At 43.6% G+C, this 12500-nt stretch overlaps 1 protein-coding gene across 1 annotated transcript in view; it reads right to left on the minus strand.

Moving 5' to 3' along the window:
* LOC145416115 (lactosylceramide 4-alpha-galactosyltransferase-like) overlaps positions 1-1566 on the minus strand; it is a 7649-nt gene extending 6083 nt beyond the window's left edge. The window contains exon 1 of the mRNA XM_080285207.1: positions 1452-1566. Within this exon, the coding sequence (XP_080141333.1) occupies positions 1452-1566 (115 nt within the window). The remainder of the gene's footprint in view (positions 1-1451) is intronic.
* Positions 1567-12500: the final 10934 nt, after the last annotated feature.

Raw genomic sequence — 12500 nt, forward strand, 5'->3', positions numbered from 1 at the left:
CTATCTACATCTATATCTTATCTACAAGGTGAACCAAAAGCTATATCTTATCTACAAGGTGAACCAAAAGGAATACAAGTCATAACACACTATAAGAAGACGTGAGGGCCTCTGTAGTGGGAGGGAGGGGGCAAAGGTTCTAGGGGACACACCACACACTTCACCCCACACACTTCATCTCCCACACACTTCATCTCCCACACACTTCACCCCACACACTTCATCTCCCACACACTTCACCCCACACACTTCACCTCACACACTTCATCTCCCACACACTTCACCCCACACACTTCATCTCCCACACACTTCATCTCCCACACACTTCACCCACACACTTCACCCCGCACACTTCATCTCCCACATACTTCACCCCACACACTTCATCTCCCATACACTTCACACCACACACTTCACCCCACACACTTCACACCACACACTTCAAACACCACACTTCACCCCACACACTTCACACCAAACGTTGATGTGGCTGCGGCAACTACCCAGGGATAGACTGATCAACTCCAAAGACCTGTCTATCTATCTATCTATTGCCAGACGCCTTAAATCCCATACGGGGTGACCACAAACAAATCGCCTCCAAAGACCTGAATACAGAAAACAAGCCCAACATCAGAGCTACCCCAAGAGAGGAGTGTGCCCGCGTAATTGACAGTGTGGCATTCAGGAGTGCTTGCGCAGTCGAGATGGTCATTTGGCACACATTTTGGAAAGGTCATAGAAAAAAGACCATTGGAACTACAAGACCCAAACTTTCAGGACTGTTTTGGTGTCAACTCAGCTTTACATGGTACAAAAATCAATCACATCTCTTATCAGCTGTATAAATGACATACACCTATTTGGGTTGCATTCATTTTGGGTCACCCTGTATCTATTTATCCTATCTATCTATCTATCTATCTCTGTCTATCTATCTATTTATCTATCTATCTATCACCTGACATTCAAAATAAAGGTAAAATATTCATAACAATCATCCAGCATTGAAAGCCTACGCTAAATGTTTATATAGCTTTACCCTATCTATCTGTCTATCTATCTATCTATCTTTTTATCTATCTATCACCTGGCATTCAAAATAAAGGTAAAATATAGAAATCACCCAGCACTAAAACCCTATGTGGAGAGGATAACCATGTGGAGAGGATGGAGAGTGAGAGACTGACGAGGAGAGTGCATGCGAGTGAGGTGGAGGAAGGGAGAGGGAGGGGGAGGCCAAGGATGAGCTGGAGGGATGGAGTAGTGGAGAAGTACTGTAAATGAGAGAGTGGGGTGTGAGCTGGGAGCAGGGCAGTGAAATGGCGGGGGACAGAGCGACATGGAGGCGATTTGTTTGTGGCCCCCCTCTTACGGGATGAAGGCGTCTGGCAATAGATAGATAGACAGATAGATAGAAACCCTACGCTTCAATGTTTCCGTAGTATTACCCATGAATGGCTGGTAGCGCTGGTAGGTAAGGGTGACGGATACAAAACACAGCGTCGCCACCACCACCACCACCACAGCCTTCACCACACCGGGGGCTTGTAGCGGAGTAACCATCCCGAACTGTAACAGGAAAAAAATGCATGCTTTTACTCTCTCTCTCTTTCTCTCTCTCCCTTTCTCTCTCTCTCTCTCTCTCTGATCCGTCCTCCCCCTTCCTCATCGGTGCTCACTCTCTTCTGATGACACGGTACATACTTGCGTTCTCTCTCTCTCTCTCTCTCTCTCTGCCCAAAATTCTAAACCGAAATGGTGGAACTGCGAAATTAAACACTGTCTGGTAGCAAAAAATCTTGCCTATAAAAAATACAATCCCAGAGTCAAAGTGATAAATACAAATACGATGTTCTTCGATGGAAAGACAAAAAATTAATTAAACGCAATAAGAACGACCTTGAGGCACATATTGCCAGTATCAGTAACTCAAATCCCAATTTTTCAGTTACATAAGAAAAAGGTAATAACTCCAAAACTCGGGCTCATAATAATAATAATAATAATAATAATAATAATAATAATTCACAGATAACAGAGAGCACACTGATGATGAAACTATGATGGCAAAAATTCTTAATACTTTCTTCGCGTCAGTATTTACAACAGAAAACATACCTACAATTCCTGCAGTCTCCCCAGTTCATATAGAAGAGGGCAACAATGATGTTACAGTTAGTGATTTTGCTTTACTATCCTTGTCCTTCAGCATGCAAATCAGATCTCGTAGTCATAGTCTACTCTGTAACAAACAGCCTCGAAAGGACCAGAAAGTCTGTTGCTGTTTGTTTTCCTTGTATTCTCTCTCTCTCTCTCTGATCCATCCTCCTTCCTCATCGGTGCATACTTGCGTTCGACGTCTCTCTCTCTCTCTCTCTCTCTCTCTCTCTCTCTCTCTCTCTCTCTCATGCACGGTAACTCTGCTCGCTCTACTCTTCCACTCACACTTCGCATCCAATATATACATGCATGACACGCCTACACCCTAACGGCATACATACATGGCTTGATTTGATGATGACATTACAGCCTTACACCATACAACAACACACAAGCTCCTAACCTAACCTAACCTAACCCAACCTAACCTCGCCTAACCTAACCTAACCCAACCTAACCTACCCTACCCTAACCTAACCTAACCTAGCCTAACCCAACATAACCTAGCCTAACCTAGCCTAACCTAACCCAGCCTAACCTAACCTAACCTAAACCAACCTAACCTAAACCAACCTAATCTAACCCAACCTAACCTAACCTAAAACCTAACCTAACCTACCTACACTGCCACAAAACCACACAATCACCACACACATAAAAACAATCACCATACAATCACCACACACACAAAACAATCACCACACAAACAGTACCAAACCCACTGACAACATCCAACCTTCAGACATAACAACACCGCAACAAACACCCAGCCCTCCTTAGCACATCACCCAGCCCTCCTTAGCACATCACCCAGCCCTCCTTAGCACATCACCCAGCCCTCCTTAGCACATCACCCAGCCCTCCTTAGCACATCACCCAGCCCTCCTTAGCACATCACCCAGCCCGCCTTGGCACATCACCCAGCCCTCCTTAGCACATCACCCAGCCCTCCTTAGCACATCATCCAGCCCTCCTTAGCACATCACCCAGCCCTCCTTAGCACAACACCCAGCCCTCCTTAGCACAACACCCAGCCCTCCTTAGCACATCACCCAGCCCACCTTAGCACATCACCCAGCCCTCCTTAGCACATCACCCAGCCCTCCTTAGCACATCACCCAGCCCTCCTTAGCACATCACCCAGCCCTCCTCAGTTACACACACACACACACACACACACACACACACACACACACACACACACACACACACACACAACAGAGCGGTATAAGGAACCTGTGGGACGACCCCCTCGAGGCAGTTGCTTACCTGCAGTCGACGGGTCTGCTTGGCCAGGCGGACCCAGATTGAGCAGCAACTCTTTATTTTTTTCTAACTTGACTTAAAACTGTCATCCTTAATCTTGAATGCCGAGTTATAACATTAGATTAACATAGAACCAAACAAGTACCATCCTCACCACATCACACCACACAAAAAACACCACACCACACCTCACCACACCACGCCACAAAACACCACACCACCAAACACCACCCTCAACATCACCCTAGTCATACCTTTACTACGACGCACGGTATGTGAAAGCAATACAAGCTTCTCATGTTCTAGCGAAAATTCAAAATGAGATACACCTTCACAGCGCTCAAACCTAGAGTCCTAGAACGCCCACTTTCACAGACCGTACTCTCAAGACCCCACTCCACTCCCCTTCACGACTCCAGCCCATCCCGCCCACTCCTTTGCTCCCTACGCCCATTTCTTTCCGTCGCACAACTCTCATATTCAAAAGGTATATATTTCCTGCCCCAGCTCCACGCACTACTCAGTTCCCAGCCCATCCCGCCCACTTCTTTCCTCCCCACGCCCATTTCTTTCCTTCGCACAACTCCCATATTTATAGGGTATATATTCCTGCCCCAGCTCCATCGTACACTCAACTCCCAGCCCATCCCGCCCCCTCCTTTGCTCCCCACGGCCATTTCTTCATCCCCCCTTTGGTGGTAATATGGCCCCAGCAAGACACGCGACCCAAGAACGCCCCTGTTTTCTTTTCTGTCCCGTTTCAGGAATGTTTACTCAGCACACATCCTACTCACCACACCAGCCACCCGGCGCAGAACCTTCCTCTTCACCGTCACAGAGGCAACTGAGGTAGACCGCATCATTTCACCTTTATAAAGCTCCCGCGCACATGGAGATAAAATTTTAAAACTAAATGGATATCCCAAATCAGAGGACGGGGGACGACATTATTAAACTAAATGGATCTCCCAGGCATAACCGAATTTTCATGCATCGCTCTGCCTAGTTTGAAACCTAGAAAATATTGGAACGCCGTATCTAGTTTTATGAAGTACTGGGTTTGCGAGATAGACAGGTAGGTAAGGCAGGTTTCTCTAAGGATATTTTTCAGAATTATCAATGGAATCCTAATATATCATCGGGTCCACTTTGAATCTAAGAAAATATTGGAACACCGCATTTTTTAAAAGTTTCATGAAGTGTGAGATATAAAAGTAGGCTATGTAGAATTTTATGGAGAGATTGAGAGACTGATGGAGTGACTGAAATGGAAAAATGGTTACCCAGAGAAAAAAAAAATGAGGTCCATAAGGTTTGGTTTTTGAATATCAGTAAAAAATCAATTAAATGAAAACTATAATGGGATTTTGTAACACCACATGACCTAGGATACATCGAAACATGGAGAGAGAGAGAGAGAGAGAGAGAGAGAGAGAGAGAGAGAGAGAATGCGGGTAAGACTGCGTAGCGTGTATTTTTAGATGCCCACCGTCTTACCTCACAGGAAGCCACTACATACTGCTTTTTGATGCGTGTTGTGGTGATAATGGGTACGCTTCTTGCTATCGGTCTGTCTATCTATCTATCTATCTATCAATCTATCTGTCTATCTATCTATCTGTCTGTCTATCTAGCATTTTTTCTTAGTGCCTATTGTGTCTGCTATATAGTCTATCTGTTTATCTGTCTATCTATTTATTGCCGGACGCTTTAATCTTCTAAGGGGTGGCCACAAACAAATCACCCCCATATCAGCCTGTCCTCAGCCATCTGACTGCCCTTCCTCCAACTCACACCCCAGTCTCACATATACCTCTCCACCCAATCCCTCAATCTCATCCTGTCTCCCCCTCCCCTTCCCTCTACACCTCACTCATACACTCTCCTAGTCAGTCTCTCATTTCCCATCTTATCCATCCCATCCTTCCACCTCATCTTCGGTCTCCTCCTTCCCTCTCCCCTTCCATCTCACTCACATACACTTCCCTACAGCCTTTCATTCTCCGTCCTCTCCACCCCATCCTCCTCCTCCTTCTCTCCTTCTCCCTACTTCCTCCTCCTCCTCCATCCTCGGGAAATACTATGCCCTGCCCTTTCTGGAGAGAGAGAGAGAGAGAGAGAGAGAGAGAGAGAGAGAGAGAGAGAGAGAGAGAGAGGCCTTGGATTGACTATATGGCCTTGACTTTAACCTCCAGCCCATCCTACCGTGAACTACAGTACGGTGCAAAAGTTACCATAGGAGTTTCCACCTCTCTCACGTCTCACTTTCCTCTGCTGGCTAATATTCCTAACCTGATATTATCATTATTATTATTATTATTATTATTATTATTATTATTATTATTCACTCTCATCTTAAATGTCAGGACCAACTGCCTAGCCTCGGGCTCCTACGCTCCTCATGGGGCAACGTAGGATAGGATGATGGATGGATGGATGGATTATTATTATTATTATTATTACTATTATTATTATTATTATTATTATATACTTGTATTAAAATAATAATAATAATAATAATAATAATACACACTACCATTATATTAAACCCCTACAGTTGATAAAGTCTCTCCACAGCTGTAAATTAGAAAGCCATTAAACAGGACCTCGATGCCCAAAATTATTTCAGACGGACAGACAGACAAACCAATTAACGAGGGTAAAACCTAACCCCCCATGACGCAGGTAAAAAGCGTCTGAAGAGGAAGAAGGGAGAAAAACCGTCCTTTTTCTGAGGTATTAAAAAGCACTGATAATGATTAGACTTTAAGAGGAAACTGTGTGTGTCGAGAGTGAGATGAAAACGATAAGATTTGTGGAATGACGAAATACCGCTTTGACATACATACATACATATACGCACATAAAGGTACACATACATATACATGTACACATACATACTTGCACACATACAATACACACACACACACACACACACTCCGACACATGAGTAGCCTACGAATTTCTCTCTCTCTCTCTTTCTCTCTCTCTCGCAACCTATCTGTTTATCTGTCATGCATTCACCCATACAAATTCTCTCTCTCTCTCTCTCTCTCTCTCTCTCTCTCTCTCATGGGCTAGCTTTACGTAACGATAACCATAGATAAGGGCGATAAGCGACAGCCCTAATATAGAGTACCGTACAACCTATACGCCTTTCATATTAACTTGGCCGAGATTCTTTCACAGCACTTCTTCGTGACTATTCTGGTGAGTTCCGTCCTTTCAAAGTTTATTTCCCGTAGCTCGGTGGCAAAATAGGGCAGTACTACGGAGCTATATCTTTTCTCACAGCACTTCTTCGTGACTAGCATTCGAGAGATGGCAATTTTACGCCATCACTCCGTTCACTTTGACTTGGCGTAAAATTGCCGTCTCTCCATCTTGAATGTTGAGCTGCAACAATGGATTAACTAGATTATTATGTTAGTCACGAAGAAGTGCTATGTAAAAGGACGCTAAGCCGTGGTATTGTCTATTCTGGCAGTGAGCAATGAAATAAATCAATTATGAAAAGGTGTTAGGAAGCTCTCACGTGTATAAAATCAGATGTGGTTAGCTATTAGTTCTGTATTTTCGTCGGGAAAGGAAGCTCCCTAACACCTTTTCCTAAGCGATTTATTTTGTTTATTACACCTTACCATCCTCTCCTGTGTTACTTAAATCTTTCTAATATCACCATCCTCTGCATAAATAACGTCTGTCTATTGCCAGACGCCTTAATCCCGTAAGGGGTGGCCACAAACAAATCGCCTCCATGTCGCCCTGTCCCCCGCCATTTCACTGCACTTCCCCCATCTCACACCCCCCTCTCTCATATACCTCTCCACTCCATCCCTCCATCTCATCCTCGCCTCCTCCTCCCGCTCCCTCCCTCCACCTCACTAACGTAAACTCTCCTCGCTAGTCTCTCGCTCTCCTTCCTCTCCACATGTCCAAACCAACTCAGCGTATTTCTCCTAACGCTTTCTATCACATCCACTTCCATACCACAAGCTCCTTCACTTCCCCATTTGTCAGTCTGTCCCTCCATGTAACTCTACACGATTTTTTCAAATAGCTCATTTCCACTGGTCTTACTCTTGACTCCTTCCAACAAGGTCCAAGCTTCATTTCCATACGTTAGAGCTGGTATTACAACACTATCATGCAGCGACTTTTTCACCTCGTTGCTCAATTCCCTAGTTCTTATTACTGTTTTCAGAGAACCGGCAATCTTTCTTCCCTGTTGAACCCTTTCAAGCACTTCATCCCTCAAACTTCCATCTTTACTCATCACACTACCCAAGTACTGTACTTACATGCACTCGCATTTTCCATTTCCTCATCATCCAACCTCACTGTACATTCACTGACTTCATTTCTCTCGAAGACCATAACTTGACTCTTCCCTACATTCATCTTTAGATTCCGTTTCTTACACACTCTCCCAGACTCATCCACCAAGCCTTGCAGCTCCCGTTCATCTTCACTTAACAACACAGTATCATCTCCAAACAACAGTACAGGAAGTTTCCAGATTCTGTATCTCTCTCATTAGGGCAATCCAATATCCACTGCTCTACCTTGTATCTTTTTTATAACCCCATCCATATACAGATTGAATAACCATGGAGACATGACACATCCCTGTTTCAATCCAACATTCAGACAGAAAAATTCACTCTGTCCACTATTCACATGCGCTGCTGCCTTAGCACCCTCATACATACTCTTCACGGCATTCATCAACTTCATTTTTACTCTATATATTCTTAGTATTTTCCACATTCCTTGTCTGTCCACTCTGCCATATGCTTTCTCCAAATCCATGAAGGCCGCATACAACTTCTTTCCCTTCTCTAGAAACTTTCCACTAAAGATCTAAGGATGAATATCTGATCTACACAACCTCTTCCCTTCCTAAAACCTCCCTCTTCTTCTCCAGCTAATTCATCTGTTAATTAATTCCCTAACTCTGTCAGTAAGTATCCTACAATATACTTTTCTTTTTACACTCAGAAGACAAATGCCCCTGTGATTACCACACAATTCTTTTTCTCCTTTTCCTTTGTACAGATGAATAATTATACATGACTTCCAATCCTCCAGGACTCTACCTTCCTCCCAGGCCAATCTGCACGTCTTCCACATCCATTCTACTACTATCTCTCCCCCATGCTTCAGCATTTCACCACACACTCCATCAATTCCTGGGGCTTTCCCTATTTTGACTTTCTTCATTGCTTCCACTACTTCTATCCTCCTGATCTCGTCCTCTCTTCTCTCCTCCCTCCTTCTCCCAGCCATTCCCCAGCCACTTATACTCGCATTACTTTCATTCTCTATGTTCAACAATTCCTTAAAGTGTTCTCTCCATCTGCTCACTTTTTCTCCCTTCTCCACTAGTAATCTACCATTTTCATCTTTCACTACCCTACTAACGTAACGTACAAATAACGTAATAATAACGTACAAAAGGATATTAATCAACCATATCCAAAAGCAAATCAACAAGGAAGGGGTGTTAAGGAAGATCCCTAACCCCCTTCTCCTAAGCGATTTATTTTGTTTATTACACCTTCCTGTCCTATTTTGTGTTATATAAATCCTTTCAATATCGCCACCCTCTGCATAAATTACGTACAAAAGGATATTAACCAACCGTATCTCAAAATAAATCGGTAAGGAAGAGGTGTTGAGAAGTTTCCTTACCCTCATCGCTATAACAGAGGTCCTACAATGCCTTCACCGCAAATTAAGTGTAATATGCAGAATAAATCACTAAGGAAGAGATGTTAGGAAAGCCTCAGTCTAACTCCCTTTAAAAAGATACTTGCAAAACTCCAGCGTAAATTCAGAGTGCAATAAGCAAAATAAATCGCTGAGGAAGAGGTGTTAGGTGCATGGTAGCGTGTGTAGGTGGGATTAAAATACGGTAGGGAGGTGTAATATACAAAATAAATCGCTAGGGAGAGCGCATTACGAAATCTGAATAAATCACCAAGGCAAATGTGTTAGGAAATCCCCAAGGCCAGTAAAAACTACAGGATGAGATTATTAAGCCAAAGTTTTCCCTCTTCATCACTTCCCCGCCAACCTACTACTACTACCACCACCACCACCATCGCTACTACTACTACTACTACTATTACCACCACCGCCACCAAAACCACTACTACAATCACCACTACCACTACTACTACTACTACCACCATCACCACTACTATTACTACTACTGCTACTACTACAACTACTAGTAATAGTACTACCACTACTCAAACACTCACATGATTATTCCCGAGTCAGCAACGCGTCACTATCTCCCTTCCTTCACCATTTCCTCTCCTAGTCGATATCTACACCACGGACATACTTCGGCCGTGTACTTGTGGTCGTTCGTCGCACCTCCTCTTTAGCGATTTATTTGGTCCAATACTTTAACGCTATCTTTACAGTACGTTGTTTTTATGGCATTTTCAAACAGATATCTGATAACTTTTCATCAACAACGTACATAAGGATCCTGAGGTTAATATAATAATAATAATAATAATAATAATAATAATAAATTATCTATCTACTGCCAGACGCCACAATCCCGTAAGGGGTGGCCATTTGACTTTGAGTTATTTGCTTTACGGGGAGGGGCACAACCCTCCACCAACCCACTTGCTGACACGTAGGGAGCACGTATGGTTTGGTTATATGGTTACCACCCAGCGCTGTAAATGGTTTCTTGGCTTACAGGAAACTATTAGGCTTGTCACTCAATGTAAAGCCACCTGAAAAGGAAAGAAAAGCAATAAGAAGTGACAGGAAAGATGGGAGAAATAGGAAGAGAGGAGGGGCAGGCACAGAAAAAGAATGATAAAGGCTAAGGAAGAAGTAGGCAGCACTACATCAAGTTAATATTAGTTTTTAATATGTAGAACGAATTGCCCAGGAAGAGTTGTTTCGGTGTTACAAAATCTTCAAACGCGCTTAGTAGTCACATTGAGTCACATTTCCACACACACACACACACACACACACGCACACACTGCTGTCTCTTTCACATCGACCCTTTCATCTTAACTTTAAACTATTACAAATATATTCCGACTCAAACAGCAATATCCTACGGCATGCAGGCTAAAGAAATGTTGTCTCAGCAATCCTACCTCCTTCGCCGTCTCACCTACACATACTGACAAAAACAGCAATGATTTACGGCATGCAGGCTAAACGTACGTATTCTCACTCTTCCCTGACTCAGTGCATGCGTCTGTTTCTCTCTTCCTTTATATAAATTCACAAATACTTCCCGGCACACACAGCAATGATCTACGGCATGCATGCTAAACGTAGGTACAATCTCACCCTTACTTACTCCTTCACACCTTACATCCACTGGCCGCGTTTGTGTTCGTATCCTTCATACAAAGTCACACATTTTCAACACAAAGAGTAATGATGGACGGTACGCAGGTTGAACATACGCTGATATATAGACAACCAGCAATGATCTGCGGTATGCAGTCTAAACGTACGTACTCCTTCCCCTCCCAAACCTCCTGCACTGCCTCTCTCAGTCACTGGCCGTGTTGTTTATATCGGGTCGATGCCGAGGACTTCCAGATACCACCACGCCTTCCTACACTTCTTTCACCTTAACTTGGCCCAGGTTTTTGTCTTCTCGCAGTTTTACATCTTTCTCATTGCACTTCTTCGCGATGAGCAGCATAGTCTAGCGTTAATCTAATGCAACAACTCACCATACAGCCATATAGAACTTCCAAACACCACCATTCCATCCTACATTTGGTTCACCTTGGACCATTTTTTTTTCCTTGTGCAGCATATTAGTGACACTGTTATGGATCATCTTTCTTCCCATACCACTTGCTCGTGACTGACACTAGGGCTACATCACAACACACCCCACCGTATTAGTAGCTGCCAAGTTAGAAGACATTAGACACTATCATCATCGTATCAAACCTCGATAGCCTAAATCGTTATCCTTCTACTCAGGTGTCCATTCACCCTCTGTGGGTTGGTAGGTAAAATGGGTACCTAGGGTAACACCTAGGGGAGGTAACTATGGTAATCCGGATGATGCAATGGCCTTATGTGCCAGGATATTGGATGAATAACCCGCCACAGGCTCAAAGGCTTATGTTACGGAGATGAGCACATCAGCTAAGCGCCTCATGGAGTCTGCATACACCTTATATATATATATATATATATATATATATATATATATATATATATATATATATATATATATATATATATATATATATCAGTGGTTCCTACGCTATACTGTAATGCAAAATTGGTATCCTTGTTTTATAGTATAGGCCTAATGTTCTACTCTACTTTCCTTTTTACACCCGAGCGAGCGATGGTGGCGGAGTGAGACTGTCGTGTGTTGGGGGGCGTGGAGGCGTCAGAATATGCCAGGCAGTTTTTATCGTATTTCAGTTCAGCTTAATGGAAATGCACAGGGTTAGCCAAATGGGTGTCATATATATATATATATATATATATATATATATATATATATATATATATAGAGAGAGAGAGAGAGAGAGAGAGAGAGAGAGAGAGAGAGAGAGAGAGAGAGAGAGAGAGAGAGAGAAAACAACAGTGTGGACAGTGAAGGGGGAAGGTGGAAGAGGACTGTTGGGAGTGGAGGGGGGAGTGGGGCACAAGGGTTTGAGAGTGGGTGTGAACAGGGCGAAATTGATTATGTCTGTTGGGTGGAGGGAGAGTGGCCATGTGCAGTTTACCAAGGGGGTGTGAGAGGTGGTTCCATCTTGTGCGTTTGTCATGGGTGGGTGCATAAGTGGTTTGGTGTTATTAGAGGTAGACTGCGAAATAACGGTGTTTCGTGTGTGCGGTGTGTCGGAGAGAGAGCATGTAGAGATTGTCAGGCGTGAAAGGATTATCTTGCTGGTGAGCCTCTTGAGTATGTGGAAGAGTTTTGTTATTTGGGGGACATGTTATGTGCTGGAGGTGGGACTGGGACTACACTCAGTTTTTTTTTTTTTTTTTTTTTTTATCGAGGCGAAGATGCACTTGAAAGATTGGTGATTATTGGC

This window comes from Coenobita brevimanus, chromosome 104, assembly GCF_032717465.1.
Source record: "Coenobita brevimanus isolate Jiangsu-jjx chromosome 104, ASM3271746v2, whole genome shotgun sequence".
Classification (NCBI taxonomy): Eukaryota; Metazoa; Arthropoda; class Malacostraca; order Decapoda; family Coenobitidae; genus Coenobita; species Coenobita brevimanus.